We start from the raw sequence: 25307 nt of genomic DNA, 5'->3' as shown, positions 1-25307 counted from the left end.
AGTAGCTCAATAAAATATGCTCTTTGAAACAAGATCTGACTCACACTGCAGTTTTAACAAGGGCTAATTTAAATAGGCTCTCATTTCAGTTTTGGTGTTAAAGATTAAATGAATTAAACACCTGAGTTTAGAAGATGCCTTTCAAAATTCTGCAAACAAGAATAAATAAATGGACTCCTGTTTTGACAGCTGGCGTCTGGCTTTTAGCCAAATGACAGGATAACAGAAGTGTGGAAAATTGAGATGCATTCTGGGCTGCGTGATGAATTCCACCCATTTACTACAGGCTGAGTAAGAAAAAGACTGCTACATTCATGGTACATAATCAATTTTCCTGAGAGTTCTTTGATGACTTGTTTTTCATAGAGATACTTGCAGGTACACCAAAAAAACGTGGTTTTCTCCTCCATTCCCGTTAAAACCATCCAGTAGATGGGGCCACAGAGTTGTACAAAACGCAAAAGAAAGTAAGATTAGTTCCTCCTAGGAAAAACTCTCATAGTGCAAACAGAGCTTTGTTAATCCGTTAAATTCTACTGTCAGGCAAATAATTTATTTACTTATATCGTGTCCTGACTGTATGACTCATTAAGCTGTACTCAAATGCTAGTTAATATGATTCCGTGTGTGTTTGATACTGAAATATTTACAACTCTCAGCCAACAAAAATTACAGCTGAGATCTTAATTTTCATTCATCCTCTATTCGTTCCCCGGTATTGTACAGGTATGAGATACAGTCAGGCCTGTGATGAAGTGACACAGTGGAAGTCTTTGACAGTAATTGTAGCAAGGAAGTCCCACATGTGGAAAGCTGTATGTGGCAAGGAGGAACGTGTTAGTGGTTGCTGCAGAATATAAAGGATGACTTTATGAGTGTAACTTGGATGCACCGTTCGGATTTTTTTCCCCGTTTCTTTGAGATCTTTTGCGTGTATTCTTTTAAAATGTGTGGATCAGAAAAAGAATGTGGGGGTTTGAGAGCACCTGTAGGGAGGTTGCAGGAGTAGGGGTAGCCCCGGGGGCTGCGCAGCGGTGGCTGCAGAGGTTTGAACTGTGTCCGCACATGGGGTGCAGCGTGGTACCAGCAGCAGAAGGGGCTCTGAGGGTGTTTCTGAGTTTTGCCTCACGAAACGCCAAGTTCCTCGTGGATTCAGCTGTGAAATCCCATCCGGGAGCCGGCTGAGCCACCGCTGCCTTTGAGCGGGGGGCTCGCAGGTTTCCGGGCCATGGGGCAGGAAAATGAGCCCGTGGCTGTGTGAGCCGGGGAGGTCAGGGGGTGCTTTGGGTCCGGGCCGGGGTGAGGGGCTGACCCGTCCGTGCGGCTCTGCCGGGCGGGGCTCGGCTGCCGGAGGCCCCGGACAGGGCAGCCCCGGACAGGGCAGCCCCGGACAGGGCAGCCCCGGCCAGCCCCGAGTCGCCGCTGACCCCGCGATCGGGGGGAGCCCGGTCCGGAGGCATCCCCGCCCTGTCCCGGCGGGTGTCGGGGAGAGCCCTATCCCAAGGGATGCTCCGGTGGGAGCGCATCCCAGGCGGGTGTCGGGGGGAGCCCTACCCCGGGGGATGCCCGGGTGGGACCCAGCCCCGGGTAGGACCCAGCCCCGCGGGGGCGGTGCGGTGCCGCGACCAGGTTCGAGGGGCCACGGCAGCACCTGGAGGCGGCCCCGCCCCAGCGCAGGAAGGGAGCGCCCGGCGGAGCGGGAGGGAGCGGCTGGATCCGGTGGCGGGGCCGGGGCTGCCGCCCCGCAGAGCCCGCGGGACGCTGCCGGCAGCGGCCATGGCTTTCGGGAGGGCTCCGAGGGACCCGTTCGGCACCGCCGTGGGCAGCCTGGTCGGTGAGTAGCCCCGAGCGGTGCCCCCGCGCCGCCCTTCTGTCCCCTCCGAGCGCTTACCCGCGGCTCCCCTTGGCCTTTCAGAGCGGGCCACGCTCGGGTCGCTGCAGACGGAGGAGTGGGGACAGTTCATGCACATCTGCGACGTGATCAACGCCACGGAGGAGGGGTGAGCGAGCGGGGCCGGGGGCAGCGGGGCGCGGAGGTGGCACCGGCGTCGCTCGAGGGCAGGGAGACATCGAGCAGCCAGCGTAGGGCGCTGATGTTGAGTGACCCGAAACGAAATAGCGCAGGGAGCAGATAGCTTTAGTCCGCAAGGAAAAGCTTTGCCTTTCGCGGGGCCATCGAGGATTAGGCTCGGAGGTTCTTCCCTGCAGACACACGCTAGAGAAGGGCGGTGACAGAGGTTTCTCACCTGAGTTTGACATGTTTTGTACAACTTGTTACGCTTGTCAGGCTGAACGGGTACTCCTGCAAACCCACCTTGAAAAAGGCTTTGAGCACTTGGTTGCCTGCAACACTTTAAAACTCTGGGCTTTTGCCTTCGAGTTCCCCAGCGTGCAGTGTCTCTGGCAGGCTGTGCCGCAGCAGGGGTGAAGTGAGAGCTGGGGTCCTGTGCAGTGGGATCCAATCCGTCCCAGTGTGCACCCAGGGCTCCCAGGACTGAGGTGCTTTCTTGCACTGAACGGCCACATCCAGGTTTGCTCAGCCACTTGCTGCTCTGAGCTTCCTTGTTTCCACCTGTAAAAGGGGGGCAAAAGGAAACTTGTTCTTATGTAAGATCTGCTTCAGCTTTGCATTGTAAGAACTCAGTTCTAGCAGTGGCATATTTTAATACATAACATATTCTCCAGGACAATGGAGTATGCTTTACTTTCTGCACGGGTGTCTTTTTTTCTGTATCAGCTTTTCTTTCCTCCCATTGTTTTGGATTCCACACTCTCACCCGTGGCTCTTAATGCTTGGAATGTCAGTAATAATTACTTCTTTCTGGTTATTGCCATAAGCAACAGCACACTTTGACCCTCAGTTTTTATGTAAAGTTTCCATGCAACAGAGCCTTTTTTTAATAAACTATTTCCTCTTGTGCACAGCTTAGGCTTGCAGAGGAACTCCTTGTAACTTCCTTCTAGGCAGCTACTACTAGTCACAGTCTGTAACACGATAGTAGGAGCAGCAGAACTGCTGCATCTAATTAGGCATATGGTTATTTTATTGCAATATACAGCTTCTGACCAGAGCATTTCCAGATGCTTCAGCGAGGGAAGCAAGCAGGAGTGCAATTGTAGTACAGCTCTCTGCAAGGGAAACTTCTTCTCCACTCTCATGCTCCTATCCATCACTTTATGCTCTACTGATGTGCCTGGGTATGACATAAGATTAAGAAAAATAGAGAAATGTCTTCTTCTTTTTTCTTTTTTTTCATGAAGTATAGCACTTCAAACTAAGAAATGCAGTAATGGTAAACACCCACTTAATTTCATTGACTTTGAAATGTTTTCAACAAAGATTTCTTAGTTTTATCTTAGTGGAACATTGTGCCTATTGCTCCATCTTGGATTCTGGAGAGATCCTAAAGAGAAGTTAGGACATCTTGTTTATGTTGATCATGAGTGTTGGGTTGGCCCTAATAATTGTACACTATAGATAGTCCATATTAACGAGGCAAAACTGCTTCCCTCATGTGATAAGCTCGATACCATCTTCCACCCTTTTCCTCCTACACAGATAGTTAAAAGATACGGGGTGTATATATAGAAATGAAAATGGCTGGGTTAGAAATACCCCTATCTCTGGGCTGGAATGGGTTGTCCATCCATCCATCTATGGTAATTACTCAGATGAGTTAAGTGCATCCTGCAATTATAAGATTGGAAGTTGTCCATGACACCCCTACTCCTGACAGCACTCCCAGGAGAATATTTTGTAATTGCATCATACTTGAAAAGTACCAGTCAACTCTTGATACAGCTGGCAATTGATACTCCCTTTCATGGCAATAAAAGCTAGATAAGTAATTCTATTGTACAGCAGTGAAAAAATATTATTTTGTAACAGACTTTGCAGAGGAGAATAACTTTATTTCTCTGCACAAATCTTTGGAGTAATGCACAGTCTGCAGTAACAAACCTGATTCACTGCTTTGTTGCTCTACTTCAGTGCTGAAGAGATTTTGCTGAAATCAATGGGGCAATTGCTCTGGTTTATGTGGGTGTAAACACAGGGATGGATTTGGTCCTGTATCTCAGGCTGGTATTTTTGGTTCTTGGATGAAGTTATGAACTAGAAAACTTCACTGGTAACTTTTCCTTCTTAATTTCTTGTCACAGGCCTAAAGATGCAGTTAAAGCACTGAAGAAGAAGCTTTCAAAAAACTGTAACCATAAGGAGATCAGGCTTACCTTGTCTGTAAGTACAGCTATGTTTATATTAATTAGACACTAAGAAGGCAAACATTCTAAACGATAAGGTGGCATGCAAATTACCCCTGACACAACTCTGCAGGATGTTTTCAGTCTTTGTTGTTTGTGTGTACAGCACTGCCACAGCTCAGATCAGATGGTTTGCTGGCATTCCATGGACTTCTGGATGATGCAAATTCTGGTTTGGGTTGGTTTTTTTTCACTTGTTCTGTGTAAAAGTAGTACAGTTCTTATTTGCTCCAGTGACTGTCCCTCTGTGAGAGCCCCACCTGTTTGTGAAAGACACGGAGGTTGGGATATTACATAAAAGCTACATTTGACCATTCTCTTACTCACCCTGTTAGTTGGTTAGTGAAACTAAGCACAGTGTGCAATGTGGTGGAATATGTGATACCTGCTTTGTAGAAGGAAATGTTATCACAAATAAATGATAAACTTGAAGGAAAAGGTAACCATGGTGAGTTAAGTAAGGGAGAGGCAGGGTGAGCTATGTGAAATTCAAATGTTATGGCTAAAGGTTGGCGTGTCTGGGAATATCCTCACTTGACATAACCTGGCCTCTAGAATCTGACAGTGTTCCTGAACTGCTCCTGGGTTTGGGGAGGTGTTGTGATTTCAGTCAATTTAAGATTTACCAAGTATGTTAACGCAGGAAATTCTAATAATGTCCTAAGTCCTGAGTTTCTGACTTGAATTACTCTTGGCTACCAATAGTGCATCTGTGACAAGAGTCATATTATTTGTATTTTAAGGTCTTGAGGATATTAGTCTGTCATTAATTAGCTAAAAGTATTTTCTTCACCATTTCCTTTTTTGAGGTTTTAGAGGCCTGTCTACGTCACTTTGAGTACTATTAATCATGGGTTTGCTATTTGTTGTGTAAAATCATTATCTATATCAAGATGTGCTGCGAAGTGATTAAGGAAGATGGGTGATGGATAGTGCCAAATTGTAGCTCGCTTAGCAATTGCCCAAGTGTCTCCTGACAAGTTAGAGATGAAGATAATTGTGTGAAACATGTCAATATAGACCTTCAGCTCACTCCACTTCCGCACTTCTTCCCTTGCTTCCTCCTCCACTGTCTCATGAGTCACATTTTTGTGTGTTCTGTGTGTTTGCATAATGGAAACACTGGGTTTCCACTGTACCTGCAATCCCTCTATCAGGTCTGTCTCCTGCAGCCCTTCTGCAGCAAGGTCCTGTTCTGATTATCTGACACAGTCTCTGCTGCTAATCCAGGGTGTAGGTTTAGGAGCTGTTTCCTGGGCATTTACAGTGCAGATATACCCAAGGTGATATTACAGCTTAGCTTTTGAGTATGTAAAAGTGGGAGAAGGATCTTGTTCTGGGTGTATCCAAGGAAGAACTTTACCACACTGACCTGGAAGTTTGTATTGCAGATGGAGCATGCAGCAGGTTCAGCTGGGAGTGCAATTCCTGTCCTGTTCCAGCCCCGTTCTCTGTCCTCACCCACTCCCATGCACACCTGTAACTTGCCTGCCAGGCAGTCACATCCTCTTGGCCCAGCTGCTGTTTTCTGTCTGCAGAGTTGTTCTCTCTATATTCCTTAATCTTGTTTCCTTTTTTAAATTTAAATAAGTTCCAGACTTTCCTCTAACTCTCTCTCTCTTTCTGGGTTTAGATCTTACATAAGATCTTCTATGCTTTGCCTCTCCCTCTGCCTCTGGCTTCTTTCATTTTTCTTTCTTTTTTTACCAGTACTGCCATAATTTTAGCATGTGTAAAATCTTTCCTTTGATGACCTCATTGCTGGCCATGTGTGGCTTTTACCTTTCCCACATCACTCTTCCTATGTGCTGTATCTTCTGTTTTTATCTTCTTAATTGCCTTAATGAAATTGTTCCTGTTTTCCATTTTGAAATGCTCGGTTGACAACAGCAATTCATTGCAAGTGGAAAAAAACCCCAATTTTCAATTCCTTAAACACAAGCCCTTCCCTCCCTGTGCAACTCTCATCTCTTAAAAACTGTTTTCCTCCCAGAGTTTTGCAAAAATAAGGGTTCTTTTTGGATGAACTGTTAGTGCCTGTATTTCTTACGGTAAATGTGGTCCTCCAGCTTTTGAGACTCTACATCAGATTGTCTCTCCTACCTACATTAGATACAACTAAGAAGGATCTACAAATCACATTTCTTTTGAAGTGCACTTTGATCCACTTTTATCTACTCCACCTTGACATCCTAGAATTTAATATTTCTAATGAAGCTGCTTAAGGAGCTCATTCCCAGAGGATACACACAGAGTGGAGTGTGAAAGTCTTCATGGAAGCCGCTCAACTGCACGTGTTAGGCCTGATTCTGTTACTGAGATGGGTTAAATCTCAACAGTGTGTTCCTCCTCCTTGCTCTTGGATGCTTCTTTATTTACTTGGAGGAAGAAGGCTGAGTGCCAGCTGTATAATGTGCTGGCTGTGGCTTGGCTTCAGGTGCTCTGAGCTGCTGAAGTTCTTGTGAAGTCACATGGATGGAGGTGTTTGTGTGTTAGGCCATGGAGTTGCCTCATACTTGGCCTTTGATAACACGGAGAGATCAGGGCTGGTGCTGGAGGTTGCACAATCAGAGTGAAGAGGATTAGAGCTTTCAGGCAGGAATCCAACAGACTGTGTGTGTGTTACTTGACTTTTTATTACTGGTAGACTTTAGATGCATAAATTCTGTTTATGTAATGAACAGTGAGACAGCTGTTCAGTTACCTCCATAGGTCTCCCTTGGTTTTGTAAAGCATTTGCTGCAGTGCCCCAGTTCTGATACCTCTAAGGTCTTAGGAGCTGAACAGCACATGGGGAAATTGTTTCTTGAATGTATCCCTCTCACTCCGGCATTCAAAGCAGTGGGCAGAAATTTAAGATTAAATTACTGTTTCACCTCTGTATTACATTGTTGGAAAATATTTTAAAGGAAGTCATTTTCCTAGAGAAATTGTGGATGCCCCATCCCTGGAAATGTTCAAGTCCAGGTTGGATGGGGCTCTTAGCAACCTGATCTAGTGAATGGCAGGGGAATTGGACCTAGTTGATCTTTAAGGTCCCTTCCAACATAAGCCATTCTATAATTGCTTAGAATTAAATTTTGAAGGGTATTTTTTCCTAAGAATAGTTCTACTTTTCCTTTTAATCACATGTAATTTTTCTGGTGCAGAAAAAATTTAGCATGGCACATGTGACCTTCAGATTTAATTTTTTTAATTAACATTTCACAAAGCAGAGGATCTGAAAAACAAAAACATGAGAGAGTCCTCCAGCTCCTCAATTGAAAGAGTACTACTCAATTTTATTATACTTTATGGTATATGCTGACAAAGAGAAAAAGAAGAGGACATTGAGTGGGGGCAAAAGAAATCCAAATCTCCGTGTTTGAAATGTGAAATCTGAAAAACTCAAGACTTCTGAAAATTCAGTGGTTTTGAAATGCTGAACCTTGATCAAATGTACCCAGCCCCTGCACTGTAATTGATGAGTGGCAGCTGAAAGAGCTGCTCATACCGGTTTGGTTTAAATGCTGGCCTTGGAAACAGCATCTTGCAGTTCCAAATGTCGGCTGGGCAGGCATTAGGATGTGTTCAGTGGAGTGTAATCCTGGACATGGATTAATGGCTTGTTCCCCTTGAGTCTGAAGTGCAAAGAAACAAACCGTTCATCTGGGTTTTCTTGCAGCCACCTTGGGTCTAAGAAGTGTCCATCACAAGCTGCATCCATTGCTCAGCTTTATGGACCAAACCTGGCTGCTTTAGATGAGCAGTGAGTCCTGAAACCTGGGTGAGGTCTCTGTTGATAAGGAACATCGTTGACTTTCTGCTATACTCACCAACTTCTCACTTTTCTGTTTCTGCCTCAGTTTGGCTTCACTTCTCTGTAGATGCCTTTTATCATTTTAGTTCTGTGATTCAGTCCTGTAAACCAGAGGCCTTGGATTACACCGTTTGCCCCCATTTTGCTCAGTGCAGATATCTGGGATCAGTTATCCTGGAACACAGCAGCTCTGTCAATTCCAGCACTTCTCACATCCTGTTTGTTATTGACAGGAAGTTTAATGGTTTGATTGAAGTTAATTTGCCAGTTTTGTTATTAAAACGTGTCTCTATTGAGTTCCCATTGTGCTGAGTGGAGCAGTGGTTGGCTTGGCCAGCTTGGATCTGTTCCTTCAGTGGAAGTGCTTGCGACTATGAAGTCCTGTTTGCACTGGAGTCCTATTTGCATGATAAATACCCGTACTGAAATTATAATGAAAGGTGTTATTAGCATGAAAGTGGCTTGTTCATGAATAGTCCAGTTAAAAATAATGGAGTCAAATTCTCCTTTTTCTTATACCAGCTTAGTTTTACCCTGAGTAAGTGGGCTGGGGTGTCATAATTGAGTGGAAGATCCAGATCATTCGTTCAGTACTTTCATTTAGCGGGTAAATACTCAGTCCCTTAAATAGAGAATTAATAATAGGGAGTACCATAACAAATTTGCCATGCACTGGGTTGAAAATATTTTACACAGACCATCTTTGAAGTACTGCACAGGCAAATGACTTTGCTTATTTGCCTATGTTTCATGTACTCTCCATGAAAAGCAATGTTTCGAGCCAAGATATTTTTGTAATTATCTTTCAGTTAGCTTTTTGCACAGCAGTCTGCCAGTGTCTCTTTTTTCTACCCTGTTTTCATTTTGGCAATATATTTTCTTCTGGTCTTAAACCTGTTATCCTGTAAGTTCCTGATCACACTGAGAGAAAAAATCCCTGAGTCTTGATGTTAGAAAATTAGTTACTAAAATGATTTCACTTAGTCAAATGTAGTCTGCTCTGAATAGAAAGTATATTTAACATACTTTTATCATCCCTTTAAATATGTGTATCCTTTTGAGAATATGTCCTGTCTGTTACATGATTCAGGGGAACTTTTGTCTCAAAACACATGAAATTTTGCAGCCTTTTGTTAATGTCAGCCCTTTACTTCCACCTTTCTATCTTCCCTCTTACGTTGGGAGGGAAAATGAAGCTATAGTTGAGGAGAAAGAAGCACAAGAGTGACCATTTTTGTCTCTGTGGGTCATCATCCATCTTCAGATTTGGGCCAGGTGAGATGAGTTCTGTTCCTGATTCTGCAGCTGATCTGATTGACCCCAGTTTCCTGTCAAGTCCCAGGTGACTGAGATGTAATGGCAGTTTTTGACATCTCTTCTGGAAAATGGGAATTATAATCAGCCACCTCCAGATGTACCAGGGAGAAGTGTTATGTCCTTACCACATCCTGCTGTGTTTGACAAGGCAGTGCTTACAGGGATCCTTGCTCTAAGCATTTCAAGCAGGGTTTTGGAAGTAGACTTCCTTCATTAAGATGAATCTGACAACTGGAACATTTCAGCTCATCTGTTTCAAATCAATGTGACCTTCGAAATGCATGGAGAAATTGTGCTCCAAGTTGGTGAATTTGTTCTTTCCTGTTTTATCATTAGTCTCTCACTTACAGGGCAGATTAGAGGACAGGCATTTAGTAATCTTGATTTTCTTCTCCTGCAGAGCTCTTCAGAATCTGTCAGACCAGGGTACCTATGTGCTAGGCAGTGAATTAATTCTTATTGCTAAATCTGTAAAAGTAACTTTTTTAAGATATGGGCAGATTTCTTGCTGTTAAGGTACTGTGTTCAGTAACTGCTGTGACATAGAAACAAGTGTGACCATGCTTCTCTGTTAAAAACAGTGGCACTCTGGCTGGCACAGCTCCTTTGAACTGTGCGGGTATCACAGAGCACGCAGGCAGCTGCTGTTCCCCTGAAGTAACCTCATCAGGCATTCTAGTGAGCAGTAATCTGTTCATATCCATTCTTACTCTTCCCCATAGTTCCTTGAAACAAATTAAACAGAAAGAAACAAAAGCAGTCAAGCTGTGGGGTTTTTCCCCCCTATTCGTTGTGTAACCGAAGGTTTTTTGTATGTGCAGCTGCTTGAGATGTGTATGGAGAACTGTGGCCCAAGATTCCAGTCTTTAGTTGTGAAGAAGGATTTCTGCAAAGACAAGCTGGTGAAACTGCTGAACCCAAGATACAACCTGCCCATTGATATGCAGGAGAAAATCCTGACCTTTATCATGGTGAGTCTGGAGTAAACTGTGAGTGTTCAAAGTGTCTCTGCTGTGTTGTAAATGTTTAATTGTGCAGCCTGTTTAAATCCTGGGAACCTCTTCCTAAAGCAGGCCTTAACTTTGGAGCTGTTGTGGCTCCTGCTGCACTGAATGGAGTTTTCCAGAGTGGAAGAAGGGAATGACCTGTCTTTAGGACTTGTTTTAAAAGCATTTGTCTGACCCACTGACTGACCATTTCTGTGACTGTTAGTGTCCCTGATATTTCGAAACCAGGTTTGGGCACGAGGTTTCCAAGGGATGGTGGATGTGAGCGAAGTAAAAGAAGTTTACCTAGAATTGCTGAAGAAAGGAGTGGAGTTTCCATCCTCTGACACCAGCAGAGGTGGATCTAAGGTGAGGATATACAAGGACACTTCAGAAACAGTATGTGTTAATTTTATGGGACACAGAAGGTGTGTTTGATCTGGGCTTTTTATTTAAATGCTCCAGGGCAGAGTATGACCAAACTACTTAAGCACGTGAGCAGGAATCAGTTTCAATTATAACAGTGAAGATAACAACAAAGAAACCTGACCTATATAGTAGTTTATTTCATTTCCAAGTACAGATTCATGGATATGTTCTCAGAAATGAAGCATCTCTGTCTTGAGACTTTGAAAGATCTGTGCATGCTGTTTACTTCAAAATAAATGAGTGCTTAGTGCTCCAAACTTGTCAGCTTCTGAAAGCCTCAACAAAAATGAGTAAGATTTTCACAAAAACACGTACTGTTCAGAATATGAGCATCATCTATCTTTAAGATTAAATTGAGAATTGTAGAAATCTATAAGAAGAGATTATTGTCTGCATATCTCTTCAGCTTTGCACAATCCATGCACAGTAAGTGCTATTTAAGCCTATGTCATAGGTAGTGTTGTGTGGCATTTAGGACATGAAATATAAGTATAGTTTGAGCATTGAACTTCAGCTGAAAATACAGTACATGGTTTAATGCCATTCTTTCTAGATTGCTTTTTTTTTTTTTTTAAGAAGAATTTTCACGAGATCTTTGGGCACTGTGAAAGCCTTCCACCACTGTGTGGAATCTTGCAATTACAGAATTAGATGTCTATAATCAGTGCAGACAGGAATAATTCAGATTTATCCTGAGTTTGATCTGCTGATTGAATAGTGGAGTACACAAAAGCTTATGTATTTAAAGGTTGTTCAAACAAGCCATGTGAAGAGTGCTCTCAATAAATACTAATTTTTTCCCTCACCTAGTACATTAGAGATTATTTTGTCTACCTCAGGTACTTGCCAATTAAAATCAGTGGCAAACTGTCTGTTTATCTTAGCAGAGCTGAACACAGTTTTTTACCTCAGTCTCCAGGAAGTGAAGGGTTTGTAGTGTGTAGTGCAGGCTGAGATTTGCATTTGCATTTTTTTTAGCAGTCAGTTCAGATGCAATGCAGGTGAAGCTTTCTCAGACTGTTCCTGCTTTTCAGCCCAGGAGGCTTTTGTAGTTCACCTTCTGCAGAGACCCACACTCAGCCCCCGAACCCTTCTACTGCTTCCAAGTGTCATCCCATTCCAAAATGTCCTTCATTACAAAATTGCATTAGCACTTTGGGAAGGACTCTTTGCTCTTAGATGACTTCATAATTCCTTGCTAGCCTGTTCTTGAGCCGTTCCCACTTTGTCCTGTGATGGAATTTACTTGCAAACGCTTTCTAAAGATACTTGATTTCCAAGCTTCATTTCATTACAAAATAGACATTAGATTTATTTTTGTAAATAGGCCTTGCTCAACAAATTCCATGGGAGCACTGATTATGAGGAAGCTCTTGCCCAGTTGTGTAGTCTGAGAGATGGTCCTCTCTCAGCAGGATGCCTGCTGCAATTTTGTTCAACCCAAGCTCTGGTTTTTTTGTGTTTTCACAGATTTCACCCCCGCCTTGTGCAAAGTCATCCCCATCCTCTACCAGTCCTGCCAAACGTTCCTTCCTGCCTCTTCCCACAGGCCCAACATTGTTGTTGACTCCGGAGCAGGTGCAACACTACAGGTTTAGGGGAGGGTGGGTCCACCTGAAATGTGCTGTGAATGTGTGACTTGAGCAGCCTGGCTGCCACTGGAGTGACCCTCAGTTCACGGGGTGTAGCTCTGGGTTCTTGGTCTTAGGTTTGTGGAATTACTACTCAAGTGTGTGAATATCTAATCACATTTTACAATTCTGTTATGCAAATTGATAAAAGCTTGTTCAGAGATAAGCGAGAAAGCCAAATTTACTTTCACACAAGGCTTGTGTGAAGAGGTTGTTATAAAAAGCAGGAAGGAAAGGACAGTTCTCTTCCATTCCTGCTTGCCTATGTAACTAAAAGGAGGAACAGTAACATCAGTGAGAGGGATTAACTGTAAGGAAAACAAGTAGTGCTATCAGGCTTGGATCTTAGTTTGATTGCACATTTAAAAGCTGAACTAATTCCATTCATTTTCATGGTGTGTTACCAGAGTAAAATAATGCTAGCTAAGTCCATATTATACCTAATGGAGAAGAAAGTGTGTATTAGAGGTAAGAATTATTCTGCTCGCTCTGTTCACTTACACAATATTTTCCTGTTGAATTCCAACAGATTGGGAAACTGTACAGTGAACTGGATATGGCAAAAATGAATGTGAGAGTTATGTCATCAATATTGAAAGAAAATGTTCCTGGCTCTGAAAATCTGGATGATATGAATCTTTTACAGGTACCTGATAACTCATTGATAGGGGCTATTGGTTTGGTTATAGTTGCTTTCTAAAGTGTTATGTCTTGTCTTTTAACATCTCAATTTAGATTGACAAATGGAACCCAACAGCAGGTTTCTATCTCTCATTTTGCTCAACTTGCTTTCATCTCCTTCACCTTCCCTTGACATCTCGATAGTCAGGAAAGGACAATACAGCTTGAAATGCAAATATAAGCTCTAGGGAATTCCAAGGGCAAAGGAATTTTATAATGGAGCGTTCTCTGTTGAGCATGTTCTGTCAAACAGCCCCGAGAACATTCCAGCTGAACACAGTTGCCTTGTGGGAGAATAGATGATGACACAGTCATGCTCTCATATCCGTCCTGGAGTTTGCAGAGCTCTCTTTATTATCACCAGTCCCTTAGAGGCAGACTGAGGGCCAGTAAAGAATATGAAGCATTGGCTTTATGTGTGTAACCTCAAAGGTTGGGAGCTTGCTGTGCTACAGAAGAATCCATGTGCTCTTGAAGTGTAGCCTGAAGGAAGTGTATTGCAATAGTCTAGTGATGTGACAGTGAACCTGTACGTGTTCCTTCTGTGATATTATGTGCTTATGCTGTATTTTTCTGTTTAGAAATTAAAAGTACAGTATTACTTTAGCATTGCAATAGTGACCTGTGTTAATGGAACCTTTTTGGTTTCATATTGTCTGCGAGAACTTAAAAAACTTTTACCACATCCTCCTGTTTCTTACCTTACCTCCAAACTGCTACAATGAGGAAGCATTTTTGGCAGTTTTGCAGCATTAAGTGTTTTGAAGAACTGATCTAATTTTTGCAAGCCTTGAGTGCACTTCTTCTGCCCAACATAGACATTTTCCTGTGCAACAAACCCTTACTGGGTGCTGTTGAGAATACACTGGTTTAATATGCTTGACCATCTCAGTCCAGTCCATGACAAGGCTGGGAAACAGAAAAAGTTCATCTTTCATTTCCTGTCTCCTGCTGTGGCACTTCTGTATGTGGCACAGATTCAGCTGCCCACAGTAAACCAGTGGATTCTTACTGACATTCCCAGTAATAAAATTGTTGGCAAAAGGTTGAGGACAGGGTGTGGAGTTCCCATATGTGGGAGAGTGAATGAAAACTCATTCCTTTCACTGTTGTTCTTTCTGTTCTTTTTCTCCTGTGCACCAAGTGGTGCAAAACATCAGGCATGGCCAGCCTTTTCCTTGAGCAGTGTTTAATGTTCTCTTTTTGTTTGGGACACTACTTGGATTGGACTTCTGTTGTCACAGAACAAAATCCTTTATTAAAAGAGCTGCTTGTTTAGACTTTGAGTGAGTTGGAGACATTGATTTCAGTCCCTCAATAAAAACTGTAACAAGGTGAACTTGATCAATGCAATGTGTTTTCAGTTCTCTATCTTCGTTAGTGGCCAGGCTCCTCCCTTTCCACACCCTGTGCTGGACAAGGCTTAAGATACCAGATTTCACTGGAACTAATGTGCTGGCCAATAACTGTAGTTAAAGAATAGCTCAGGATCAGCCAAGAAGCGTAACAAACTTTTGTACTGGATGGTGAATAGACATGGTGAACAGATAGTGGATGGATGTGCAGGAATTTGGGTCCAGGTCAGCAGCTGGTAAGAATTAACACAAATGTATTGGAATCACTGATGATTGTTATCCCAGCTGCTACTCCATCATTGTAAAACTCCAGTTTTCAGGCAAATCTGTGCCTGAAATGAGTGTCTCAATTTCCTTCTCTGTTGAATATTGACACTTGCAAAGGAGAGCTAGTCTGCCTGTGTAATAGAGTCATAAGAAATACACATTTTTTTAAATGTGGATCAGGTAGTAAAGTGTGGAGTCAGGTTTTAAATGTAATTACAGACATTAAGCTGAATACATTTTTGTGTTTTATCCTGGGCCATGAAGATACAGTACTGAAAAGTACAGCACTCTACAATCCTGACACAGATTTAGCAAAGGGGTGAAGATTTCTTTTTCCATAAATAATTGATTTACATGAAGTATGTATTTTTTGAGGACAAATCAGATCACTTTGAATATCAAAGCAATTTCTGAATAGTAGTTTGCAAATAGAGTAATTTTCCCCCTCCTTTGTTTTTTTTGTTTCTTTAAGCAGAGCCAGCCTGCATTTGCAAATGCAGAGTGAGTGAGAAAAAATGTTGGCTGAATTAAAGTTCCTGTTGCTAAAGAATTTGTTTCTTTGAACATGCAAAATCTGCAGAGGGGAGTAATATAAACAGACTGTCTTCCACTTCACCAGACAATAATGTAAAATTTTGCTTAATAATCTCTCATAATTCTCCTATCTGTTAATTCTGTAAGGTTTGTGTTACTTTCTCAAAAGTCCATAGATTAAGTTTATCCAGACTTCCCATTTAAAGGAATAGTTAGAGCTGGAGACTTGTCACAGAGCACTTCTGACCTTCAGACTAATACTTTCTTCAAGCAGATGTTGAACAGGATTGCATCCAAGTATCCTGCTGAGTTCAATCAGCTTCAAGCAGGATCAAATCACATTGGCTCTACATCACCCAGATGTGTCTTTGTTATTTTGCAATTTGTAATTTAGGCTTTAGAGATAGCTATATCTTTAGAAATGACAGTGGATCAAGAGGTAGGGGTTAGGTAGGAGTGATGTGGTGGTGGGAGTTGTGACCCTGCACTGGAGAGATCAAAGATGTGGACATTGTTCTATTTGCAATGGTTGGTACCCATGTGGTTTGTGTAAATTAAGGAATGTTACCTGTGACTGCAGTGCTTGAGTGTCTTACCATTCATCTCCAGAACTGACATATTGAGAGACCACAGTTACGATTTTTAATTTTTTTTCCTTCCCTTGGTTCGGGCAGAAATTGTACAAGACCTGTCGGATGATGCAGGAGAGGATCATGGAATTGCTGGTGACAGTGGAGAATGAAGATGTGATTGTTGAGCTAATACAAGTAAATGAAGATCTGAATAATGTCCTCCTGGGACATGAAAGGTAAGTGCAGGGCTTCTCTCCTCACATTTGGAATCCTGCCTGAATAAGTGCACTTAATGGGGAGATGGTCCCTATGCCTAGTGTTGATTTTATCCTTAAATTCAGAAAAGAAATATGATTGCAAAAAGAGAAAATTATGTATCTTCTGCCTCCTAAACACTTCAGAAATGGTTCAGGAAAGTAGTTAGGAAACCATAGAGTGGGGTAAAGCAAGTTAACAGCATGGACAGGAAATCAGATGGAGGCACGCAAAAATAATTTTGGAATTTTTGGTAGAGTCCAGTGAATTTGTCAACAGCTGCTACAAATCCTTTGGTGCTGGTGCTCATCCTTATCTCTGTTAAGTGTCTGTGCTTCCAAGAAAGAATGCTTGTCCTCCTTTCTAAACAATTTTGACAGCTTTACTGCAGGAATTGGCCATGGAGCAGCCTTCTGCCTCATTGCATGCTTAGGAGAGTTGCTTACTGTTCTCAGCTGGATTGAAACACTGTTTTGCTTGTCTTACAGCAGAAAATGTTTCTTTATTTCACACATGAAAGCACAGCAGTACTCCTGTTGACATCCTGGGTGTTTGTCTGTTATGGCACTGCTAGCATGACTGGATGCTGGCAAAACTGAAATCAGTTTTCAACTCAGAATTCCAGTGTTGTTCCGCAAAATATCACAAGTATACTCCTGGAGAGTGTTCTGATTTAATAGGAGATACCCCTCCATCTTAAGTAGTTGATCTCTTTCACAGCTAAAAAGTGTTCTAGGAATCATTATGCATCAAGTGCAATTGTTCTTTATTAAATTTAGCAAATTTATAGAATTTAGTAATCTTTTTAATCTTCTTCTGAGTGCTGCACTGAAAATACCACTAGTTCTTCTAAGTGTCAGGCATAAACTTTAGGCCTAATAATGACAACATTAAGTTTTCATGTGCCCTTATGTCTACTGTAGTGTTAGTGGATTTTACAGCAGCTGCCTTGAAAGAACTGTGTGCTCACTTCTTCCTTTAGGAGGTTTTTCCTTTTAATAATCAGAAAAGGAGTTCTATTCAACTTTTGTGTAAATCCACTGAAGTCAGATGCGGGCTTACATTTTTGTTACAAATGATGAATACTGGTGAGGCCAGGAACCTTGAACTGTGAATAGCAGCTTGTGGGTATAATTCAACAGATTCCTCAGTAAAGACATGGTGATGGAAAGAGTGATTAATTTGGACAGAAAACTACTGTATTCTAGTAATCCTATGGTTTTTATGTAACAGGTCTTCCTGAGTGCAGATCCACTGCACTTCAGAGTGGATGAGTATAAAAACGTATCTGGTTCATTTTGTGTTGCAGAAGATTTGTTTTTTGGATCTCCCTCTGAACTATGAGATGTGTAAAGGGCCAACTGATTTTGATGATCTGCATCTGTTTCACACTGTGTGTTGTTGGAGGATGAGTCGTGCTGCATTTTCTGTTTCTGATTATTATTGTAGAATCCAAATTAAATCCAGAGCAACCTCCACTGTACAACCAACAGCTCATGTGTGTAACAGTGCTTCCCTCTAGTGTCTCTGCAGCTTCTTGGTTCTTTCTGGATTTATGATAAATACTTTCTGCTCTACAGTTGGAAAGGTTTTTTTTTCCTGCTGCTTCTTCATGCATCTATACTCTTTCTGGGCCTCCCTAGTACAGTGACCCTGAATAGCAAATGCAGTTGGATAAACAGTCTCCTGTCTGTACAACTCGGGGCTTCTGGTGCTGAAACACAGAGACCTTCTGGATGCTCAGTGTCACCTACCTGGGTCTGCTCTGGACCCACAGTAGCAGTGTTATCACTTCTAGTACAAATGCAGGTAGATTTTTTTTGTTTCCATTTTTAAAAAAATTATTTCAGAGACCTGCACTAATGAGAGGGTTGTGTGCCAGAACAGGTGTGTGGTTTGTCCTGGGAGGGCATGAGGGAATGCCCAGAGCTCTGAGGACAGAAGGCTTCCGGAGACTCAGCTGGACGAGTGTTCTGGTCAGAAGGAGCTGGCTTTGGCGCAGAGGATGTTCACAGTTACCTAGCTGGTGTGAACAGAGGCAAACCACCGTCAAAGGAGCCTTGGTTTTGTTTAGGAACAAGCAGATGGCTGTTTCCAAATGTGAGGCCAGGAACAAACCAGCTGGTGTTGGTGTAGGAGATCCCAGGACCACAGCCCTGGAATGGGAGTCAGATTGCCCATAAAGAGACAGGTGCTCCAGGGACAGCACTTGGAGTACTTGTTCGGTGCTTCTGGAGTCTTTTGAGAATCAAACGTTGATTATTACTGGTTTCATATTCTGAAGGACATCATAGGAATGTAAGAATGAACATTTAACTCTGCACCTTCAACAGGTTCTCACGGAACAGAGTTCGTTTCCTGGAGAACCAGAGGATACAACGTGAGCGGGAGGAGGTAATTAAGGATGAACTGCAGGACTGCAAGCATTCCTTTTGCTCTTCCTTGTGAAATATACACTTCTGATACATGCAGAATTTTATTTTCTAGTTGAGAGGTACAGGAGACAACAGACTGACACTACTCTTACTGATTTTTCTAAAGTCTCACTTGCAGAATTTCATGCAAATTCATGTAACTAAAGTAGCAAATAATGTCAAATCTAAGAGGGAAGCTTGGGTAAGAAAAATGAGGGAGAGATCTATTCAGATGCTGGTTTATTGCCTCTCCAGCTAAGCACAATTATCTGCCATACACAAAATGAGAAACCATAGGTTCTTTTCATTTGCTTTCTGTTAATGATCTAGAAACTGAAATACTGTTGCACTTTGAGAATTCACTCTTGCTGCTGATTTTTTTTCCTGAGTCAAAGCTTTTTCTGAATTGTGACTAATGGCTTGTAGCAAATCTTTAATGACTGTCCTTTATTGATTGATAATTATGGTTGTGAATTATATTGCCCAAAGTAGTTTTGCACATGTTTCAGCTTCTGCTAAGCCGTAGTTATGCAGTCATCTAGGACTTGATATGAAAATGCATTGTAAATGCTGAAATACTGCTGACAATTACTAAAAAAAGGTAGATGATCTTGTTTTTCTTGAAAAACCCCTCTTACTACATTCTGGTTATGTAGGTGGATGGTTTTGCTTGATGGATGCACTGTTGGGTTAGTTAATAGCCCAAATGGTGTAGTCTGTGCATTTTTGTATTACTAAGGAGACTGTGAGTTTAAAATGCATCATCTTTTACTTACTTATTTTTCATCTGTTGTGAAAAAACCTGTATGATTCAAGCATGGGGTTTTATTAAACCTTTGGCTGGCTACATTTTTAATTCCAACACATTCACAGGAGAAAGGAAGGGAACTCTTTTCTATGTCCTAGGAAACGTTATTGTGATTTTGATTTTTTTCTATCCAAAATGGGACTGGAAAAAATCAATCTCCTAAGTACGTATCAATTTCATTAACACAAGTAAGTAGCAGGAAAAGAATTGTACAGGATCGATCAAAAGATAAATGTCAGTCCTGTAACTAAACAAGTTCAGAATAGCTTTATAGAATCGAATCCTTTCTATTTTCTACTTCAGAACTGGTTTTCTTTATTTTTTGAAACTGATCTTCTCTGAAATGCCTATTTTGTTTCATCAGTTACATTTCAAATACACAGAGTCCTGATCTTCTCTTTTATTTACCAATTTTTAATACTAAGATTTTAAAAGTTTATATTCTGTGAAAACAGTAATTTGTTTAAAACTGTGTAAGTTCCTTAAAAAAAAAACCCAAAAAACAGAACACCAGGAAAAACCCAAAATAACTTTCTCTCTTTCAAATATTAAGCTGTACAGGAAACAGCCATCTGCTCCCTCAAGTGACCTACTTGGCCTCTCCATAGATTCTCCATCTCCTGTGTCTGCAGTGGTGCAAAGTGACCTTGCAGTGTCTCCTTCAGGCCCAAGTAGGTGGTGAATGCCTCTTTCCCTTCCATTCCGCTTCCCTAAAACAAACCCACAAGAGCTTAGTGGAGGAATCAAGAAGGTCCTTGTAAGAAAGAAAACAAAGATACTCCTTAACTTTAAGGATGTTCCTTAAATTTTCTTAGAAGGAGAATTGAAATGTGTCCATAGGAACAAAACTGTAAGGTAGTATAAGGTTGCCTGTAATTTTTTAACAGTAATTTTTTTCCTCCATTTTATAGATTTGAGCAATAGAACATGCTCTGTTTTCTATTGCAGTGAGGCCTGTAAAACACTCTGGTAGTTTCTACCTCAGCTTGTTCTGTAGACTTGGAAGGAAGAAACAGGAGTTTTTTCAGGAGTGTTAGAAAGACTTGGCTTCAGGTACCCTGAATTACTGTTTGCAGAATCCCCTCCTTTACCCACTTTAGAGAAATCCATATACTGAAGCTAAAGGTGTGAATGTCCCCCTGGGAATAAATGCCTAGAATTCCATTTTAGTCCTTTACAAATAGCAAAAAGAGTTTTAAGTAGTATCTACCATGCAGAGCTCTGCTGATGCTGTAGAGATAAATATCTTGGATCTGAGACTTTTCAGAGTCATTAAAATTTTGCCTTTCATGTGATAAACAGCAATTCATTTCAGACTCTTTATAGGCCTTCCAAACAAAAACTTTACTCTTTCACTGTTCAAAGTACAAGTAGCTACTTTTGCATGATAATGTTTAAATGATCATTAATTATCGCTTTGAATTTCAGATGGCCTATCTGCACACCCTGAAGATAAAAGCAGGCCTCATCCATCAATTTACCCACAGCTGGATTCAGCACCTCCTACAAAAGCTCATCAATCCCCGTGAGTAGTTTCTTATGAAGGAATGGGAATGGATAACAGATCCTTAGGGGTATTAGTGCTCTGTAATTCATCTAATGAACATAGAAGGCTCTGAGGACACAGATTTACTACTTTTACATATTAGTCCAGTAAAACAAGTGAAAATTCCCTCTGTGCTAGACACTGCTTGAGAGGGTTCAAAATACACTTTTGCCTGCAGCACTGTTTTGTCATAAATAGACATAAATGTACCTGACTTTCAGCAGGGAAAGGGAGAAACATGAAACAGGTCAGTAAAAGAGTTTAAGACAGAAGAGGTGTCCTTATAATGCCTGTGCGTTGGACACTGGTCCATCTGCCCATGCTGCTCTCAGTTGTGACACACAGGAAAGACAGACCAGCCAAAAAAATAATGAACAATCAGAATAAACAGTTTTGATCATTTCTTACTTACATTCAGTGTACTGCTCTCTCCTAGATTTGCAGCTGAAGCACAAAACAATAATGTAAGCAGCCCACCTGGACACACATACAGCAATGTGAGTAATACTTAGGTTCAGGATGATCATTCTTGTCTGGCAGCTGTCAAATGAGAACTTTCGGATTGACCCCAACTGCTGTCCAAGTGGGATGCAAAGATCTCTTCTGTGCTCCCTTCTCCATACCTCAGGGAATATTCTACTTGGTGATCAGGTCAACTTTCCTCTTTTGCTGCCACAGATCCTAATGTGGAAGCCTGTTTCCTTGGGTCCAGCACAATCCCAGGGCAATTTGCAGAAACCACTTGCTCTGTTATTTGTGTTTAATTTGTTGCTATGCGAAGCAAGCTGAGATCTCCTCTTATTGCCATGATGTCACTCTGGTGTATTTTCTATCTCAAATAAGATATTAACAACAAACATACAAAAAAAAAAACCAGAACAACCCAAAGCCCCCAAAAAAAACACAGCCTACCAAAAAAGTCACTTAAACCCCAAGTACAGTGCAGGGCAAATGTCATGCTGCAGAGAAACACCCATGACAGAAGGAATGGAAAGAATATGAAGGGGCTTTGAAGTAATGTTATGAAGGTGGTATGAAATAAAAAAGATGAGAAGCAGCTCCCAAACAAACATGCACAGTCCTTATTTTAAACTGCAAGTCAAAGCAGATGTTTGAATCTGTGTAGTGTAACAAATCACACAGAAGTAAATTATACAAATGTGCTATAGAACACTAAAAGTTGCTTTGAAGTTTGTGTGGAGAATGAAGATTAATTGGGTTGCTAACTATTGGCCTTAGAATTTTACCTGCAGTAGTCAGAGATTAAAGGGAAGTCAGCAGTTATATAAGTGAGGTCAAACCAGTTCTCATAGAACAATCTGTTTATGCATTGTTTTGCTTGATGTCCTTAGCTGGCGACTCTTCTAAGCCCAGTGCCTCTGAACCCAATAAATCTGCAGACTGGACAGACCGTGCCATTGAATGGACCATCACCAGCAGGTAATAAATACTGCAAATCACCTCTTTCACGTTTCATTTTCTTGTTAGAACTTAAGGCCTTTACATAATGACTGGCAGTGACTAGGAGCAGCAACAAACATTGACAAAGTGATACTGCTCATGGATGCTATTACACACCTGTCCATTTTAGCATTTAAAGCAGCTGAATCCATAGCAGATAATGTGCTACTTTCAGGAAGACACAAAAAACATGCAGTAATCATGCTGTTCATTCTCATTTAAATCTGGATGTGTCTGCCTGTCTTTATTCTTCAGCTCCATCAAAGAACAAGTCACAGTCACCTCATTACTACGAGATAATGGAATTTGATCCCTTGGCTCCCACTGAGTAAGTAACTTTTTAAATATAATTTTAAAATTCAGAGGTGCCAAAGGCAAAACGGCTTTTTCTTCTGAGAGGGAAAGCAGACCTCTCTACGTAGGTTGAGTTAACTGACCAACTGCATCACTGATGGAAATGACAGTGGCTGCATTTTGTATGTTTTCTTCCAGTATTTCTGGCATAAACAATTAAGGAATAAACTGTAGTGTGCTCATTAACTGGCATCTGTAAAAATGGAGGAGTAATCCTGGGTCAAAATTACTAAAAATCCTATCCGGTGATACAGAAAGGTGGAGGAAATATGGTCAGGGTCCTGCTGAAGGAAGCTGATAGAACTTCAACACAGGTAGTTCTGGAATAAGATAACAGAAGGAATTCCTGTTCACAGCAATCATGTTTTTTAAAGAATGTTTTTCTACTGCATATGAAAAAAACCCTCAGTTTAAATATAAACCACAAAAGGGAATGGATGCTGTGTCTCTCCAGAAGGCCAAAATAGTGAGACAGTGAACTAATACAAAACTTAACAGATGGCAGAACCCCCCTTTCTAACAGGAAATTGCAAAAAAATTGAGCTGTCTATACAAAACTTATTTCCAAGGAGCCATTGAATTCTGAGGTAGGGAAATCTCAACAAAGCTTCCATTGTTTTTTTTTAATTAGTGCAGTAATTGCACAGTGGTGCCCTTGCCATTTGCGTTTTACAGTCCTGTTCCCAAACTTGTTTGATCAAAAGTAACAATGTCCAGAGGTACCTCATTAAATGTAAGATCATCAGAGCAAGGTTGGCCCTTTGTTTCCATGGAGACCTGGGCATCCTGCAAGGGAAGCTACACTGTAAACTTTGGGCAGGATTTCCCTGGTGCATTTTGTCAAAATGAAATGTGATATAGGAGTCACCCTGCTCCTCCTCTTTCAGAGCTATTTATGAAGAAATTGATGATGTGCTGAAGACAGACGTTTAAAAGAACACAGACTGAAGGTGGAGGTGGAATCCTTTCCTGAATACTCTCTGGTGCTGGTCCTGTGCAGTGCTTCCTGTAACTACAAGTGAATAACAGAAAAGATTTTGCATTTTGACACAACAAATAATTAGTGTTGGAGTACTAAGCTGTGTGCAAGTTGACGAGTTACTTGGCTCTACACCTTGACAATTTGTCCTAAATGTTCAGCTGTGTGTTCTTCAAAGTCACTTGAATGGTTATTTTGAAGTATTTTGGGGGCCTTTAAAATGGGACTTCCAAATTCACCTGTGTATGAAGTAACACTTGACATCAGGCACAAGTAAACAAAAAGGACATTACATTCACAGAAACTGCAGTTTCTCTTTTGGCCTCACTGCTGTCTATGTTCATCTCCCTAGAAATCTATCAGGGGGTTTTGATATATAAAATGTTTTTCTAAAATTGGCCTCTTGATAGATGTCTGAAGACGTGCAGTGTTACTTTCCTACATCCTTAATACAGATTTTCTTTTTTTATTTTCTTCCAAAAACCCCACAGTATAGTTGGATTTTTGTCTTGGGAAGAACCTAAGCTGGGACGCAAAGTGCTGTCATCCATAATTAACAGAGCAGGAAAAAAACCTGCTTGCTCCTGTGTTGTTGTTGTTGCTTTTATTGACTCAGTAAATATTGGAGGGGGATCAGTTATTTCTTTTGATGTTCCTGCCCTGCAGAGATTGTTCTGGTGAAGGAAAAATTAATCATCTACAATGCAGATGAGCAATAGTTACCCATTTATTTTGTTTAACCCTGTTAATAACTGTCTTTTAATAAGTGCCTTATCTATTTTAATGCTAAATGTAAACTGTGCACTTTAACAGGTATAGTTCTCTGAATTTATAGCTAATACAAAATTTGAGAACTTAGTTCATGTTCATAGCCGATAAGCTAATTTGTGAAATAACTGCATTTTAAACATTCCTTATGTTAACTGTTTAAGGGATAAGTTCTCAGCTGGTTTTGCAATTTTTGTAGCATAAAATCCCAAATAAAAGCAAATGCTGAGATGTAAACTCTCATCGCTTCCAACTTTTTCTCTATTTGTGTATTCCTTGAAACATAAATGTAGGTAGCTTTGGAAGTATTTTAGTGTGAGTCTGTGCAGTTTGCTGCAGGACCATTAGAACCCCTTGCTTCTATTCAAAACACAACCTTGACAAAGTTGGGGGTTTTGTAAGCTGAGGTGAAAAGGTGAGTTACTTTACTCTTAATTTTTCTTGCATATTTGCAGTGGTCTGGACTGCAGCCTGAGAAAACATCTGAAAATAGGATTTGAGGTGGATTGTTTTTTTAATTTTTCCCCTACAGCTTAGTTGTATAGGCAGAACCCCCACCGTGAAAGGTAACAAATCCAACTGGCTGTTCCAGTGTAATCCATAATGGGTGATTGCTGAAGAAACCTCTCTGTGTTTAAAGCAGCACAGATAGATGGAGGGGAATTGGCTAATTACCAAGGTTAGAGCCTGTGTTACAGAGGGAATGTGCTCAGCATCTGTGCAAATTTGGGCGTTCAAAACTCGGAGGGAGAAACCACATTTTTATGGAATTGCCACTTGCCAGGGGGATACTCCTTTTCTTCTGAAGAATGTGGCCAGAATAAAGCAATGGGTGGAGAACTCCCATAATCAGTTCAGCTTTTAGAAGGACAGTGGACTACAGGCAAC

At 41.4% G+C, this 25307-nt stretch overlaps 1 protein-coding gene across 2 annotated transcripts; it reads left to right on the top strand.

Moving 5' to 3' along the window:
• Window positions 1-1457: 1457 nt before the first annotated feature.
• Window positions 1458-24656, top strand: TOM1L1 (target of myb1 like 1 membrane trafficking protein). 2 transcript variants are annotated; one of them, XM_048323413.1, is made up of 15 exons: window positions 1458-1834; window positions 1916-2000; window positions 4162-4240; window positions 10201-10350; window positions 10615-10734; window positions 12265-12372; window positions 12955-13071; window positions 15937-16070; window positions 18423-18483; window positions 19865-19982; window positions 20740-20836; window positions 21294-21354; window positions 22210-22297; window positions 22574-22646; window positions 23560-24656. In XM_048323413.1, the coding sequence occupies exons 1-15, from the start codon at window positions 1507-1509 to the stop codon at window positions 23603-23605; spliced, it is 1665 nt and encodes a 554-aa protein (XP_048179370.1). In that variant the 5' UTR covers window positions 1458-1506; the 3' UTR covers window positions 23606-24656. The 2 variants fall into 2 exon arrangements, with proteins under 2 accessions (XP_048179370.1, XP_048179371.1); XM_048323414.1 differs by lacking the exon at window positions 1916-2000 and having other exon boundaries at window positions 1665-1834.
• The last annotated feature ends 651 nt before the right edge of the window (window positions 24657-25307 follow it).

Source organism: Corvus hawaiiensis, chromosome 19, assembly GCF_020740725.1.
Source record: "Corvus hawaiiensis isolate bCorHaw1 chromosome 19, bCorHaw1.pri.cur, whole genome shotgun sequence".
In the NCBI taxonomy this organism is placed as follows: Eukaryota; Metazoa; Chordata; class Aves; order Passeriformes; family Corvidae; genus Corvus; species Corvus hawaiiensis.
Note: the sequence above shows the minus strand (reverse complement) of the source record. Positions and strands in the feature narration are given on the sequence as shown.